General features: G+C 44.7%; 1 protein-coding gene and 1 long non-coding RNA gene across 4 annotated transcripts in view; one reads left to right on the forward strand and one right to left on the reverse strand.

Moving 5' to 3' along the window:
• The window catches only part of NWD2 (NACHT and WD repeat domain containing 2), a 155,848-nt gene that overhangs the window by 10,219 nt on the left and 127,953 nt on the right, over positions 1-17,676 (reverse strand). For 2 of the 3 annotated variants that reach the window (XM_083457957.1, XM_083457956.1), the window contains 2 exons: positions 15,469-15,585; positions 3,807-4,010 (listed from right to left, as the gene is read on the reverse strand). In XM_083457957.1, coding sequence (XP_083314083.1) covers positions 3,807-4,010; positions 15,469-15,585 — 321 coding nt within the window. The remainder of the gene's footprint in view (positions 1-3,806; positions 4,011-15,468; positions 15,586-17,676) is intronic. The other variant, XM_083457958.1, reaches the window with a different exon arrangement.
• Positions 5,189-8,464, forward strand: LOC310657398. Its single transcript, XR_014501742.1, has 3 exons — positions 5,189-5,328; positions 5,973-6,081; positions 6,784-8,464. It is a non-coding gene; the product is annotated as an uncharacterized lncRNA (long non-coding RNA).

Below are 17,676 nucleotides of genomic sequence, written 5' to 3' on the forward strand. Positions count from 1 at the left end.
GACTTATGATTAGAGAGTGATAGGTGTGTGAGGCTTAACAGCACACAATAAATTACTACCACATATTACCATAAAATTGCACAATAACACTGTTTTAATGGAAGGAGTGAAAACCCATTCTTCTGTCTTGCACATTAAAATCAACATTGCATAAAAACCCTTATATCTGGCTAGATTATGTCTCTAATGTCATATTGTGTTATTCAAAATACATCTACATTCAGCACAGACTTCAAGGGGGATTGCAAGGTAACGCACATTTTCAGCAAACTTAACAAATGTGAAAAAGAATAAAAGATCTGGATAAAATACCAGTAACAAACATAGCTGTAACATTCTTCTTTTTTTTTAAAGCAACAAAATTTATAAGTCCAAAATAACAGATGTGGGGAACCTCAGGTCAGGAGGTCAAATATGACCCCCCCAATAAAAGATATAAAAATCGTAATCCTAGTTGCTATATCAAGCAGTCCAATTCATAAACTGTGCAGCATCCCTGTACTCTCTATGCCTGAAAAAGAATCAGAGGCCTCAGTGTACTGGGCTTGTGTTTCAGACCTTAAATCTCCTGTAGCAGCTCCAGGGGCGCCAACTTGCCCCCCACATTGAGGGGGTGTGGTCAGGTGATGCGTCACATGATGCGTTATGTGATGCCGCCCAGATGATTGTGGCAGAGGGCAACCTCTGTGCTTGTTTGTCCCAGCCGCCACCTGGCTTCTGGGCTGCTGGGTGAAGGCTGGGGCATGTGGTGGGTGGCAGCCCCCTAAATATTGGGGTGCTGCTGTTCTCTGCCCCAAAATATTGGGGCCACTGAGCAGCTCAAAAGCCTGACACCTCCGTATTAATCAAACTTAAATAGGTTAACTCTTGTTTCAATATGGGGTAACTGTGCCCCTGAAGGACCAGGTGCACAGCCTGAGAGTCATTTTGGACTCACAGCTGTCCATGGAGGCGCAGGTTAATTCTGCGTCCAGGGCAGCTGTCTACCAGCTCCACCTGGTACGCAGGCTGAGACCCTACCTGCCCACGGACTGTCTCACCAGAGTGGTGCATGCTCTGGTTATCTCCCGCTTGGACTACTGCAACACGCTCTACGTTAGGCTACCTTTGAAGGTGACCCTTCAACTGCAATTAATCCAGAATGCGGCAGCTAGACTGGTGACTGGGAGTGGCCGCTGGGACCACATAACACCAGTCCTGAGAGACCATATAACACCGGTCTTGAAAGACCTACATTGGCTCCCAGTACGTTTCCGAGCACAATTCAAAGTGTTGGTGCTGACCTTTAAAGCCCTAAACGGCCTCAGTCCTGTATACCTGAAGGAGCGTCTCCACCCCCATCACTCAGCCCGGACACTGAGATCCAGCGCTGAGGGCCTTCTGGCGATTCCCTCATTGCGAGAAGGTTACAGTGAACCAAACAGAGGGCCTTCTCGGTAGTGGCGCCTACCCTGTGGAACACCCTTCCTTCAGATGTGAAGGAAATATGTAGCGATCCTATTTTTAAAAGACATCTGAAGGCAGTCCTGTTCAGGGAAGTTTTTAATATTTAACGCTGTATTGTTTTTAATACTTGATTGGGAGCCGCCCAGAGTGGCTGGGGAAACTCAGCCAGATGGGCGGGGTATATATTTCAATACAGTCATTCATGCATATAACAAAAAATATATAAAAGAAAGCAAGTTTGAAATCAGTTTGAAGTTCAAGGGGATTTAGTTTGGCACAGCATTATCGCCCTTTGAACCTCCTAGTTTACAGATTTCAACTCTGCTAGGAGCTGTGGACAACTTTAGGGAGGCATCCCGTTCTGCTTTACAAATGTATCTCGACTCTGTAGCTGAATAAGAGGGTAATTCATCCTCATGAAACGTTGGCTGTTCTGCTGAGTGCCAGGAAGAATGCCAGCCCCGGGATGGTGTGCATGTTTCTGTGTGTGCTGTGGACTCTTGCCAGCTGAGAGCTGGATTGCAATCAACCATTTATTTTGCTCAACAGCCGCTAGATATGAATGTCTCCCTATCTCTTCAAACCAGCGCAGTGTTTGAACTTTTTATTCAAGGGTGGTCTGACTTGGGCTCTTGAACTGCACTCACAGCACTGGGCCAGCGAATCGATGCAGAAACAGATGGAGGAATAAGATGGAGATGTAACAGTAATAGAAGCTAGATCGTGATAACAGAAGGGCCTTTGAGATGTCTGTGTAAGCGTAAGTCTACACAGTAAGTTTACCAAGTTACCGGATTTTTCGCGCCATAGGGCGCACCTGACCATAGTGCGCACCTAGTTTTCAGAGGGGGATATCAGGGGGGAAAAATGTGACCCCCCCCCAGCTATGGGAGCAGCGGAAAGGCTGCGCGCAGCCTGTGTGTTTCTCCCAGACCTTCTCCCTGCTTTTGCGGGAGGTGGGGGAATTCCCCCACCTCCCGCAAAACCCCACAGGAGGGAGAAGGGACTGACTCGGCCAGTTAGTCCCTTCTCCCTCCTTGGAGAAAAGCCCCCAAGAGTGGAGCGCTCTTAAATAATAAATAATAATAATAATAATAATTTATTATTTGTACCCCGCCCATCTGGCTGGGTTTCCCCAGCCACTCTGGGCGGCTTCCAACAAAGATGAAAAATACACTAAAATGTCACATATTAAAAACTTCCCTGAACAGGGCTGCCTTCAGATGTCTTCTGAATGTCAGGTAGTTGTTTATCGCTTTGACATCTGATGGGAGGGCGTTCCACAGGGCGGGCGCCACTACCGAGAAGGCCCTCTGCCTGGCTCCCTGTAACTTGGCCTCTCGCAGTGAGGGAACCACCAGAAGACCCTTGGAGCTGGACATCAGTGTCTGGGCGGAACGATGGGGGTGGACACGCTCCTTCAGGTATACTGGACCGAGGCTGTTTAGGGCTTTAAATGTCAGCACCAACACTTCGAATTGTGCTCGGAAACGTACTCGGAAACGTTAAAGGCTGCACGGCTCTTGCGGGCTTTTCTACGAGGTGGGGGAATTCGCTCCGAAGGCTTGCGGATAGCTGCCTGAAGCCCCCAGAGCACAGCGGCAGTTCTGCGCTCCAGGGGCTTCAGCGAAAGCAACGCGAAGCCTCCGGAGCGCGGGGGGAGCTCTCCCTCTGCGCTTCGGAGGCTTCGCGTTGCTATCGCTGAAGCCAAGGAGCCTGCATTCGCTCCATAGGACGCACACACATTTCCCCTTCATTGTTGGAGAGGGAAAAGTGCGTCCTATTGAGCGAAAAATACAGTAACTGCCACGACTTTCTCAATGAAAACCTGAGAACTGTAGGATGCTGTGAGTTCTGTTAGAGACCTCTAGCTTACTTGCAGTCCTACAATTCCGACAGATTCTTGGACAGAACTGCAGAGTTCGCATAAGGCAGCAAACCTCCTTGTCTCTTCCAAGTCCACAATTCTATGATTCAATAAAAAAACTATGATTGCTAAGTCATAGCCCAAACCTTGCTTTACACATTGTGATTTGTTTGGTAGCAAAATAGATGATGACCCCCAGTTTGGAAGCAATACTAAGCCATGCAGTTTGTTCCTTCTGTGAAGCAGAGGTCATCTCCATTAAACGTGGTAAATTGTTTTTAATCTGTGATATTTTACTGTATTTTTTGTTTCTATGGAAGCCGCCCAGAGTGGCTGGGGAAACCCAGCCAGATGGGCGGGGTACAAATAATAAATTATTATTATTATTATTATTATTATTATTATTATTATTACTACTACTACTATAGTCAACTATGACATCCAATGACTATGAAACAAACGGAAACCTATACATTTCAGGAAGGCGATTTACCATGTTGGGATTGTTCCTCGGCATTTCAAATTTTGGTTTGAGGTAATACATCGGCGGCACTGAGTTCTCATCTCTGCAATACCACTCTTCCAAAATCTTTGTTTCCAGCTTTGCCTCGATAGCAGCGTCCAGAATCATTTCAAATTCAGATGCTTCCACTTCTCCTGGTATTCGGATGCTGCCATATTTTTCTCCCAGAAGGCCCTGTGTATGTGCAAGACAAAGTAAAGTTTAGTAACAAAGCTAAAGACATATTAAATGATGTCTGAGTTACCTAGTTTGTGCAAGTCTTGCTCGCTATGAAGATACTGTTGCCCACTGGGGAGGGAAAAACTCTTTGTTTCTGTTGTGGTGTTCTGTTCTGTATGCTATAGTGTCAAGGTTTAGTCTTCTTATAAGTACAGTTATACCTCGGCTTACAGACGCTTCAGGTTGTGTTTTTTCAAGTTATGGACCCGCCAGAACGGGTTACTTCCGGGTTTCGGGGGTCATGCATGCGCAGAAGTGCTAAATTTCACTTTGCACAAAGCACCGAATCGCAACCTGTGTGTGCGCAGGCGCACCACTGCGGGTTGCAAATGTGAATCTTAGAATACAGTGGTACCTCAGGTTAAGTACTTAATTCATTCTAAGTTTCATTGTAAGTGCTGCCACTGGATTTTTATGGATTGTGCCAATCCTGAATGTATTGGATGTGTGATCATTATGCTCATTTGCCTTCAGTAGCAAGTAAAGCTCTGCTGGATGAAGTACAACTGCCTCTGGTCTATTTTGGAGGAACTCTGCATCATGTTCATGCAAACTGACAGATACAGGCCTGGTTTGCACATTACGCTAAACCAAACCATGGCTCAACATGAACAAACTATGGCTCAACGGGAGTGTGCTTCTTCTTTGTTTCTCCTTGGTTGTTGGTCCTCCTCCCTCCCTGCAGTAAAGATGTATCGATAAAATTTAATAACAGACTGTTGCTATCGTTTAATGCAGTGTTGCAAGTAGCAATTGGGCTGCTTGTGTGTGGTAAGAAGAGGCCAAGAAGGGAAGCTTTACAAGATTATTTTTCTACATAATGAAGGTAGATAACCGATGATTCTCTCAAGCACCTTCAATACAGTGGTGCCTCGCAAGACGAAATTAATTCGTTCTGCGAGTTTTTTCGTCTTGTGAATTTTTTCGTCTTGCGAAGCACCACTGTGCATTGACGGTTTCCCATAGGAATGCATTGACGTTTTTTTTTTAAAAGGCGCAAGGCGTTTTCGTTTTGCAAACCAAGCCCATAGGGAAATTCGTCTTGCGAAGCAACTCAGAAAACGGAAAACTCTTTCGTCTTGCGAGTTTTTCTTCTTGCGAGGCATTCGTCTTCCGAGGTACCACTGTACTAGGTCACACCACACTAGATCATAATTTAAAACAAACCATGGTTTAATACGAACAAGCTGTGTGGTGATACATGCTGCTCTGAAGTTCCCACACTTCTCTAAAGCTCCCACAGTGCTCCTCTTCCTGTTCTGCTACATCACTGGTTGACCACAAACTTGACATGAGCCAACAGTGTGACGCGGCAGCTAAAAAAGCCAATGCAATTCTGGGCTGCATCAATAGGAGTATAGCATCTAGATCAAGGGAAGTAATAGTGCCACTGTATTCTGCTCTGGTCAGACCTCACCTGGAGTACTGTGTCCAGTTCTGGGCACCACAGTTCAAGAAGGACACTGACAAACTGGAACGTGTCCAGAGGAGGGCAACCAAAATGGTCAAAGGCCTGGAAACGATGCCTTATGAGGAACGGTTAAGGGCATGTTTAGCCTGGAGAAGAGGAGGTTTAGGGGTGATATGATAGCCATGTTCAAATATATAAAAGGATGTCACATAGAGGAGGGAGAAAGGTTGTTTTCTGCTGCTCCAGAGAAGCGGACACGGAGCAATGGATCCAAACTACAAGAAAGAAGATTCCACCTAAACATTAGGAAGAACTTCCTGACAGTAAGAGCTGTTTGACAGTGGAATTTGCTGCCAAGGAGTGTGGTGGAGTCTCCTTCTTTGGAGGTCTTTAAGCAGAGGCATGACAACCATATATCAGGAGTGCTCTGATGGTGTTTCCTGCTTGGCAGGGGGTTGGACTCGATGGCCCTTGTGGTCTCTTCCAACTCTATGATTATATCACAGATGAAACAAGATGGAAGATGATTGTCATGCTGTCCAAACCTGGGATCATGCTTTGTTTCCTCCAAACCACAGGTGGTAAGCTACGAACAAACCTTGCTTACCATTTGTGGTATTGTCAGGGAACTGCCATCGGCTCAGAGGCGAGAGACAGAGGGGGAGTTGTGTTACAGGGAGCCTCTGGAAATCTTGCGAACCAGTTCCTCTTCCAGCGAGGAGGAAAGCCCCACCTCCAGTGGAGAAGAGCGGCAGGAACCAGAGGATGCTAGAAAGAGCCTTAACACCGCGACTGAGCAAGCCAGAGAGGCAGGAAGCACACCCCTGCCATTGCCTGTCATGCGCAGTACAGTGGTGCCTTGCAAGACGAAATTAATTCATTCTGCGAGTTTTTTCGTCTTGCGAAGCACCGCTGTGTATTGACGGTTTCCCATAGGAATGCATTGGCAGCTTAAAAAAAAAGGCGCAAGACGTTCCGTCTTGCAAAGCAAGCCCATAGGGAAATCCGTCTTGCGAAGCAACTCAGAAAACGGAAAACCCTTTCGTCTTGCGAGTTTTTCGTCTTCCGAGGCATTCGTCTTGCGGGGTACCACTGTAGTTTGAGGCGCAAGGAGGGGCGGCAAAGACTGGGGGTGATGAAACTTTTATGTTGGGGGAGGTTCAAGAACAGACCACTTCCGGATTCTGCTAGAGATTGAGCCAGACATGAACGTTTGACGCTCTTCACTGTAAATAGTTTGCACCGAAATAAAGCAAGTAAAAGACAGGTGGGAGTCCTGCCTGGTTACTCCCGAGCAACCACACGAGCAATGGACAGGTATGTTTGGAGGAAGCAAGCCATGCGCCTGAGTTCAAATGGCATGGAAGCCAGCCACTGGTTTGTTTTGGTAGCAGAGGATGTGGGTGCTGTGGGAACCTTTAAGCACCTTGAGTTAGCACATTGCTTGTTCATATAAACCGCATAGCTTGCTTTAAACCAGGCCAGCGTATTTTTATCTACCCCCTGCAACCTGGCGCCATTGGAATTTCTGTCTGCCGCTTAAAATCACAGACTTTTGGTTAGTTGGGAAAATGGCAAGTAATGGGAAACAGATACTTCTGACTTAAACAGCCAAAGCTAATAACTACTAAATCTACTTACCCTACCTACTTACATTTTAAAAGGCACTATTGAACAACACAGTGAATACATAAAAGTTGAATTCCTAAGGATTTCTGAAAAGTGCCTCTTTGTCTTCGGGAAAAGTCAAACCGAAATAATTTAAAGTGCTAAGAGTTTAAGCTGAAGACCATTGTTCAAAGCAATTAAAGCTAAATTACTGGGGAGCTTGAAATGACAATAGAAGTGGAATCTGAAGGCGCTTCCAGATTGTCAGTATTTTGGGGAAGGGATTCAAGAGTATAACCAGGATATTTGTGAATTAAGATGGATTAAGGTGCTCTGTTGCCGCAGAACAACAAATACACTTAAAAAATAATAATCAACTTTTTGTGGTTAGGAAAGTGACAGGGAAACACACAGATACTCCACAAGTAACGTATTTTTCGCTCTATAAGACGCACCAGACCACAAGACGCACCTAGTTTTTGGAGGAGGAAAACAAGAAAAAAAATATTCTGAATCTCAGAAGCCAGAACAGCAAGAGGGATCGCTGCACAGTGAAAGCAGCGATCCCTCTTGCTGTTCTGGCTTCTGTGATAGCTGCGCAGCCTGCATTCGCTCCATAAGATGCACACACATTTCCCCATACTTTTTAGGAGGGAAAAAGTGAGTCTTATAGAGCAAAAAATACAGTAAATCAGGATGAATGCTCTTTGCAATGTAACTTCCCCACAAACAATTCCAAAGGAATGCTCAATAAATAGGTAATCTGGATGAGCCCCAAGAAGGCTTTTCATCCTGAGGTGCTTTAATATCCCGGGTGAGTCATGATGTTGATGAAAAGCACCACACATACTCTACAGACTTTGAGGTAGATTATCTTCCTAATTTATACGCAGATAATAGTAGCCCCTCTTGACTTGATTCCTGTACAGTTGATTATTAACGAGCGTAATCAAAGGGGAAAGTGGGACTACAAACAACTTAGCTCCCAAAATAAAACCTGCCACAAATGTTCTTGACAGCGAAGTGAAACCAGAGCAGAATAAGGTTCAAATCTTCCAGTCACGCACGGAAAAGTAATTTATAAAAATAATGGAAACAATCCCACGTAGAATTTCTTGCCACTGAGTAACTGCCACCAAGTCAGTGGCACTTACTTCTGTGTAAACATTCAGGATTGAGTGGTAAGAATAGCAGGAGAGCCAGATATTTCAAATCTGACAACCCTTTGGTTTCAGATAGTACATAGGTAGAGTCTAAAGAGCCTGGGACACAAATTTTCACGGCCCCCTAGCAGCTATGGTGGCTCATTTACCAGAAGTAATGCATTCAGTGTTAACTCTGGAAGTGTATAGAGCAAAATATACATCAGGAGGCTTAGTTGGGTCAGAATCGAGTACAGTGGTGCCTCGCAAGACAAAAAGAATCCGTTCCGCGAGTCTCTTCGTCTAGCGGTTTTTTCGTCTTGCGAAGCAAGCCCATTAGCGGATTAGCGCTATTAGCGGCTATTAAAGGCTTAAGGGATTAGCGGATTAGCTGCTAAAAGGCTATTAGCAGCTTAGTGCCTTAGAAAAAGGGGGTGGGGAGCAAAAAAAAATCGCAAGAATCGCAAGACATTTTCGTCTTGCGAAGCAAGCCCATAGAGAAATTCGTCCTGCGAAGCGCATTGAAAGACGGAAAACCCTTTCGTCTAGCGGGTTTTCCGTCTTGCGAGGCATTCGTCTTGCGGGGCACCACTGTATACATTTCCAATATTTAACATAATGAGGAGATTAGCCCTCAAACAAATTAAAAATTGTTCAACAGTCACACATGGAAATAGCATATCATATTGAGCCACTAGATGGCATTCTATTAGAACTAGTCGATGTTTAGAAATTAAGAAAAAATCATATTCAAAGACAGTAGGAATGTCTAAAAGCTGTTATGCAAATAATTACAAATTCTTATTTATCTCAGCAACTGAGTTATTGAGGTGAAAAGGAAATGAGTTTCTTTCTTTTTAAACCAATTTATTATATTTTTATCTCACTATTCCTTCAAGAAATTCCAGCACAACTTATGAGGTGGGTTATTGTGAGAGAACGTCACCAGTCCAAATTCAGCTACGAAGTTTCATGGTGGAGTAGGGATTTGAACATTCCATCCACTACCACACTAACTTTAAAAACGTAAAGATTATGTAAAAATGTTCCCACTGAACTACTGAAGTGGTTTTTCTTATAGAAGGTTTATAATATAAGCTTTATATGCCACCTTTGTGCAGCTTCCAGAGTGATTTACAAAAGCAGGATGGAATATGCAAATAACACATAGAATCAACATGTTAAAAAGAAAAGTACATTCTCTAGCCATTGAAAAACTTGAGGAAATAAAATCTATTTTCTTAGCTACTTTGAAACCACCTGTAGCAAAAGCAGATGTTTCAAATGCTGCCAAAGATTTGTTTAGAAGAAGAAAAGTTTTGGATTTTAACAAACTGAACTTGGAGAACATTATGCACAGTGACCAAATTTTACATGTATCTAGAGTCTGTTGAGAACACAATGCAGATCCCCCACTCTTTCCTTTTCTATTCCTTTTGTTTCTTGTCTGTTCCACTGCAACCAGCTAGCAGGGATTTATTTTCATTTCAATTGTTTAGAATTCAGAGCATCATTTAGCAGTTTATAAATAATAGTAATGGTTTTACAGAAATTTACAGAAAATTAGTGAATGTTAGAAGAATCCTGGAATGAAGTTATATGGTTTTAGCAGAAATGTTATAAAGACTTAAGCAAAAACTGATTGTTAATGGGCCAAAGTGGAAAATTTAAGGTTAGATTAAGATAAATTATAGAACAAAAAATTGAGAAAGATGGGAAGGATTTGCTGAAATAGCTAATTGAACTAGAATACAAAAAAGGGAGGTGTGAGGAGGTCGACGAAACAAGTAAATGAAAGGTAAAGATATGGAAATATTGGATGTGTTTTTAAATGTTTTTGTTTTTCTTCTTGTTTTGCTGTATTGTTTTTTGTTTTTATTTTTGATGTATCGTACGGTATTGTTTTGTTCTGTTAATTTTTTTTGTTTCTTTCTTTTTTTCTTTGTAACTATTAAACCTCTAATATATATTATTTAAAAAATAAATAAATAACAAAACACACCAGTGTATATTTCTGCTTTGTCATAGTCCGGAGCAAACAATGGACATGATTCGGAAAACAGTGGCACTGACTCTGCCTCCTGCCCAAACCAGCACAAGCAATCCTGGCAATCGAAGGGTTGAAGGATCAACAGCTCTCAGTTCCGTTCCCTTTTATTTAGGGCTCACTGTTAGTATCCAAGCCGATGCTAAAGAGAGGCTTTGAATAACAGGACATCACAACCCTTAAGCAATACTTTTCTGCCTCTTGGCTGTCAGACCAAAAGATGAGAAAATGGTGCTCAGTGTTTCTCTGTTTAATCATGTTTTGTTTCTCTGAAAATTCAGGCGCATGTGGCCAGAAAATAATAATATTTTGCCTTCATCTTTTGAAATGACATTTGATCAAAGTGAGGGATGGCTAGGCATCGATCTTTCTGCTACAAAGAAGAACGGAAGCATCAGTGTGTCCTTGTGACATACTGGTGTCTCTGTGTGGGAGAGAACGACAACTTCTGCACAAACTGAAATTGCGATGCTGGATAGAGCACGTGCCGCTGTACAAAAACCTGGCTCATAAAGAGATTGGCCTCTCAACAGCAGTGTGACCGAAAGCTTGTAGGAAATGACTACTCCATTTGAGCAGAGCTATGGTAGCCTTTGGGGCGCGGGTGGCGCTGTGGTCTAAACCACAGACCCTAGGGCTTGCCGATCAGAAGGTTGGTGGTTCGAATCCCCGCGACGGGGTGCGCTCCCGTTGCTCGGTCCCTGCTCCTGCCAACCTAGGAGTACAAAAGCATGAAATGCAAGTAGATAAATAGGTATCACTCCGGCGGGAAGGTAAACAGCGTTTCCGTGCGCTGCTCTGGTTCCCTAGAAGCGGCTTAGTCATGCTGGCCACATGACCCGGAAGCTGTACGCCGGCTCCCTCGGCCAGTAAAGCGAGATGAGCGCCACAACCCCAGAGTCGTCCGCAACAGGACCTAACGGTCAGGGGTCCTTTACCTTTACGGCAGCCTCACTGAGGAAAGAAATGCCTGCCAGCAAAGTTAAAATTATAGGCAGTAAAGAAGCCAATGGATCAAACAGAAACAGCACCACAATTTTCTCGCCAACGTTGCCGGTCCAAAGCGCCAAGGTGGCTGCTTAACTGCAGAAGATGGTATGGGCATCTAACAATCAACCATCGGCCATGCCAATCACAATACGTTTCAAAGATGGAGGTGAGCTATACAAGCAGCTCACGATTGTTGAATGTGTTGTGAAAGAAAAAGTCATTCCACTGAATTAGTGTTGCACTCATTGGGATGGCATGAGGTCAGGGAATCTCTGGGTTAGTTGCACACATATCTGCAGGAAAGTTGCTGTTTACCCACCCCCTGCCACCCAATTGCTTTGCTGAATTTGCTGCTATGAATAGAGAAGACACAGCAAACACGAATAGAGAAATATCTTCTATTACTTTCCTATTATTCCCTGCTATTCTTCGGCACAGAGCCTTATAGAAAAGAAAACTCACACAAAGCTATATTAAGTGGTTATCAGTGTCCCATCCTACAATTCTTCCTCCAATTTCTCCACGTTTTTTTAATGAAACAAATCTGTTGCTTATAACTTAGTAATCCAGAACGTCCATTAACAGATCCAACAAGGAAAAAATATGAAAGTAGCTCCACAAAACCGAGCCTGTTACAAATACTTCTTGAGATGGGATAATCTATTAATGGAATTGTTCTTTTAACAACCACTGTGATTCAGCACTCTGCTAATCTCTGCACTCTGAGCATTAAAATTCTAAGTTGTGATTGGAAAATTGTTAGAAATGAGCTACAGCTCAACTTCTTTGAACGCATTAGCATAACCAGCAATTAAAAGCAAACATAAGTCTGCATAACACAAAAACCGCCAACAAGTGACAAAGGCAATTTCTACATTTCCCCTTCAGATCTGAAATTGTGGTGAAACTCTTTATGGCCACACAAAAATCTTAGTGAAGTTGTCTTGTTTAAGATAACTCACTGGCTAAGAAGCCTATGCTATATTTCACAGTTTTAATATACTCCTATTGATGGTCATCTTCAAACAATAAAAAGCAAAGATGGTTCATGAGCCCCCCACAAAAAACAGGTGTCTATTTGTCCCTCTAATATTAAAAGCATATATCTCTAAAAGCCACAGGCCTACAGCATATGAAACAGCAAATTTTCAGCTATTGCATGCATGTGAGCAAACCATGGGTGACAATTTCTAGAATATTTAGTTTATCCATTTTGATTTATTGTTTATTTGTATATTTCTCTCTCTCCCTCCACCAACTTCTTGCCTGCCCCTCTCTCTCTATTCCCCTTCTCTCTTTGCTTATCTGCTCATTTATTTCTCTCTCTCCTCACCTCATTTCTCACAGCACCTATTTTCTCAACCCCTTCTCCCCTGTTCTCCTTCTTGATACATACAGTGTTTCTGGTAAAAATTCGCTGCCACAAGCACAATCACTATGGTAATTTTTTCACACCTCCTGCTTATTTCCTGACACTCCCATTAGGTTCATCTGTAGTATGTTCACCTGCCAGATTTCCTCCCTCATCAAGCTGCCATAGGGAGAAAACAGGCCGAGGCAAAGAAGGTGGCCCCAGCTCCTGCTGTGGTCAAGAAGCAGGAGACTATGAGGGCCGTCAACACACTCTTTGAAAAAAGGCCCAAAATCTTTGGCATCAACTCCCATCTCTTGCGGGGGCGCAATTAGTGCCAGCACCGTCCGTTAAGAGTTTGGGTGTAATCTTCAACACCTCCCTTTCCATGGAGGCGCAGATTGCAGCTATAACAAAGGCGGCATTTTTTCACCTCTGCCAAGCTAAGCAGTTGGCTCCTTACTTCTCTCGCCCTGACCTAGCCACTGTGATCCACACGACGGTCACCTCAAGACTTGATTACTGTAACTCACTCTACGTGGGGCTGCCCTTGTGACTGACCCAGAAACTCCAGCAGATGCAGAATGCTGCGGCGAGACGCCTTACGGGGTCCTCGCCGCGGGATCACATTCACCCGGTGCTATACCAGCTGCACTGGCTCCCGGTGGAGTACAGGATCAGGTTTAAGGTGATGGTTTTAACCTTTAAAGCCCTATATAGCCTAGGACCCTTGTACCTACGGGACCGCCTCTCCTGGTATGTCCCACGGAGGACCTTACAGTCTTCAAACGATAACATCTTGGAGGTCCCAGGCCACAGGAAAGTTAGGCTGGCCTCAACCACAGCCAGGGCTTTTTCGGCTGTGGCTCCGATCTGGTGGAACGCTCTGCCACAAGAGACTAGGGCCCTGCGGGACTTGACATCTTTCTGCAGGGCCTGCAAAACAGAGCTGTTCCACCAGGCCTTTGGCCAAGGCACAGCCTGACCCCCTCCTTTGGTAATCCTCACAGAACTCTAGCCCAATGGTTGCCATTCATTTGATTTGAACTGATTTTATAATGAATTGATTTTAGAATCATGTATTATTTTACTGTTGTTAGCTGCTCTGAGCCCAGCTTCGGCTGGGGAGGGAGGGATATAAGTAAATTATTATTATTATTAGGCAAGATAACCAGCCCAAATGGGATCTGACCCACTTTGGGAAACGATCTTGTTAGGTCTGACCAGGGAGCCATCCTCTGCAAAAGTCTGAAGGTGCCCCTGGCAGTTAAATAGCTCCCACAAGCTACTTGGCTTCTGAAACTGGCCCACAAATACAGGCCTGAGACAAAGCAAGAGATGATGATTCTAGCTCGAGTGGAGCAAAATGCTGCAAAGAAAGGTCATGCAGGGCTCCTGGGCTCAGAGCAGGCATCAGTGCAATTGCAACCCTGGAGGAGAAGAAGAAGATACAGCTGGTGGCGATTACAGATGATACAGAGCAGGGATGAGAAACATGTGGCAGTTGGAATCCAACTACAGTGGTGCCTCGCAAGACGAAAAGAATCTGTTCCGCGAGTCTCTTCGTCTTGCAGTTTTTTCTGTCTTGCGAAGCAAGCCCATTAGCGGCTTAGCGGATCAGCTGATAAGCGGCTTAGCGGATCAGCTGTTAAGCGGCTTAGCGGCTTGGGAAAAAGGGGGGGGGGAGGAAAAAAACCCCGCAGGAACTTGCAAGACATTTTCGTCTTGCGAAGCAAGCCCATAGGAAATTCGTTTTGCAAAGCACCTCCAAAACGGAAAAGCCTTTCGTCTAGCGGGTTTTCCGTCTTGCGAGGCATTCGTCTTGCGGGGCACCACTGTACTGTCAGCTCCAGCCAGCAAGGCCAAGTATCAAATTTGTTACAGCAAGACTTCTGCCGCTGAAAATTTGCTATTCTGCTGCATCTGTTTGTGGGTTACCGCAATAGTTTTATTGTGGTGGTGGCGGCTGGTGTGGTGTCTTCCAGAGGCTGCTAGACTGCAACTCCCATCATTCCTCACCACTGGCCATCTTGGCTGGGGCTGATGGAAGCTGAAGTCCAGCCAAGATCTGTAGGACTGGCTACCCCTGTTTCAGCCCCATCCAAAACCTGAAACAGTTGCTCTAAAAACAAATCTGCAAGCGTTACTGTCAGGGAACTGCCATCGGAGGATGAGGAGGAGGAGCTGAGAAGGCTCCAGGATGATGGCAGAGAAGCTTCCAGCAGAAGGAGGGGTAGCCCACAAGCTGGGGAAGGAAATCAGCGTAGCACCAGTGGAGAAGGGGAGGAGATAGAGGAAGCGGAGAGGTGGCTCCAGGACTCTGCGCAAGAGGCAAGCGGAGAAGGAACCAGTGCTCCCTTGCCAGCTCCCACATTGCGCAGAAAGTTGTCGCGCAGGGAGAGAGGGAGGAGACTGGGAGTAAAGGAGTTCTTATGTTGGAGAAGGTTTAAGAAACGCCCACTGACGGATTCTGCCAGCGACTGAGGCAGCCACGAGATAGAGGCTGCTCTGTCAAAAAGGGTTCAACCATGCAAGACAGCCACGAGTGAAGGCAATTTACGCACAAGCAATCCCTAGAACCATAACAGTTACGTAAAATATATACTCCCTCCGATGAAGCAGCAAAGACTGAGGTCAGCTCCTGTGCACCATAATTTACATAACTAATTTTCACAGGGGTGTCAGTAACATCATGAGGTTATTGGAAGCGTTGCTGATATATAGGCACTCTGTAGTGCCTGCAGAGTGAGGTTAAAATAAAGTGACCTATTAGGTTGTTTGTTAAAGGTATGTCCTTAGGAAAGCATCTATAACCACACTACGGCTTGTAGGTTAATTAGATAAAGCATTATTTTTATACCCACAACAAAACATGGACCTGCAGATGTCTTCAAGCAATCTTCTAGGAGCCTCATACGAGTTTTCTGCAACTCTGGTCTGTCCCATTCTTCTGGTTCCACTCCCCAGTATAGGTCAATGACCTGGAAATCCAACAAACAATGTGGTTGTTAATACGCTTCACAATTTAACATCCCAACATGTAACAATGAAGCAGTCAGAGATTTGGTGTTGACTTTGTTGACTTGTTTGAGCTTGATCCCTCTTTTAATCTTGGGTGGTAGGGGACTCCCAGCCATAGCTGTCAACTTTTCCCTTTTCTTGCGAGGAATCCTATTCGGAATAAGGGAATTTCACTTAAAAAAAGGGAAACGTTGACAGCTATGCCCCCTGCGGCACAGAACAAGAACACTTTGGGGGGGCCCCTCCCAGAATCCTAGAGACTGAAACTATTTACCTGTACAGTGGTACCTCAGGTTACATACGCTTCAGGTTACATACGCTTCAGGTTACAGACTCTGCTAACCCAGAAATAGTACCTCGGGTTAAGAACTCTGCTTCAGGATGAGAACAGAAATCGTGCTCTGGCGGCGCGGCAGCAGTGGGAGGCCCCATTAGCTAAAGCGGTGCTTCAGGTTAAGAACAGTTTCAGGTTAAGAACGGACCTCCGGAACGAATTAAGTACTTAACCTGAGGTACCACTGAACAGAGCCTTGATTGCCACCAGCAACCATTTATTACAATGAGGGCTAGAATCTTTTTAATTAAAAAAGAAGAAGAAAAGAAAAAGTTTCTCAGTATCCCAAGTGCCCATGAGAGAAAAAGTTCTTTGGTATGACATTTTGCATATGCCATTCAGGTCTTGAAATGTATATTTTTTAAATGTTTGGTGTTTTCTGGGGCATGATTTTGGTGTGGGTTCATTGGGTGGATCCACAGAGCTAGTGTTGGTTAGGTCTGAAGTCCAGAATTTGGGGGCAGGTTTGAGTGTGGATCCCATCACTCTGGGGAAAGATCAGCCTCACATCTGTCTCTACATTTAAGGCCAGCAGTTTGAGAAGAGAGAAACAGCCTTTCTCACTTTCGGCAGGTGGCTCAAAAGTTAAAAAGGAAGAATGAAGCAAAGGAAAATAAAAAGAAGCCAGGTTTGAAACCTCCACTGTACTTTCCACAAAAGACAAACCACTACAACTCAGACGCCCATAATGCCCTTCCCGCCCCCCCCCCCATTTAATATTTTGTTGTTTTGGAAGCAATAGTCCCAGTGAATATAAAATGACAGATGGCTTGCTGTTTAGACTTTCGATTCTGCCTAAAGATCTAATTTGAATAATGTTAATAAGATGCAAGTTAGTGTACGTGTGTGTTTGTGCGGGGGGGGGGGGGGGAGCTGTTATATTTATTTAAAGAGATTAAGTGAGACAGTGTGGCTTCACTTCACTTCATAATTTAGCTCAGATGGAAAAGAGGGACACTGCCGTGTTTAAAGGAGCAAAGACTGGCAAAATAATTTCGGGCAGTATGTTTTGCCTATACAGTGGTACCTCAGGTTACATACGCTTCAGGTTACAGACTCTGCTAACTCAGAAATAGTACCTCGGGTTAAGAACTTTGCTTCAGGATGAAAACAGAAATCACGCGGCAGTGCGGCAGCAGCAGGAGGCCCCATTAGCTAAAGTGGTGCTTCAGTTTAAGAACAGTTTCAGGTTAAGAACGGACCTCCGGAATGAATTAAGTACGTAACCAGAGGTACCACTGTATTTGGTGCTGCTGAATTGCACTGTTTCCCCTGTGCCTGCAAATTCTGACATCCAATTTACACATTGGGGCCCCAATGTGGAGATCAGTTGAAAACCCCAAAACCTCCCCCCATGATGAAGTATGGGGGATATTTGCAGGGTGTGGGGGCTAGGACTGTGCAACAGGAGGAACAAGGGAAGGTGTGGGAACAGGAGAGAAGGAGACTGCATGCGGAGTGCTGTGAGAGGGGGTGTTGCAGCTGCTATTATCAGCTCATCGTTTGTCTGGTGCCAACAACGCGCTATGAAATGAGTCATAACAGGAGAAAAGCTGCAACTCTACAAACTTTTCGGTCTGCTATATGCTCCAGATGCCTGGAATGAAACTCCACTCTGTCATTTGTACAACTCTACAACAGTACAGTCCTATGCATGCTTACTCAGAAGTTAAGTCCCGAAGTAAAGTCCTTAAGTAAGAGAGTACAGTGGTACCTC

The sequence above is a fragment of the Podarcis tiliguerta genome, assembly GCF_965153285.1.
Source record: "Podarcis tiliguerta genome assembly, chromosome: 9".
In the NCBI taxonomy this organism is placed as follows: Eukaryota; Metazoa; Chordata; class Lepidosauria; order Squamata; family Lacertidae; genus Podarcis; species Podarcis tiliguerta.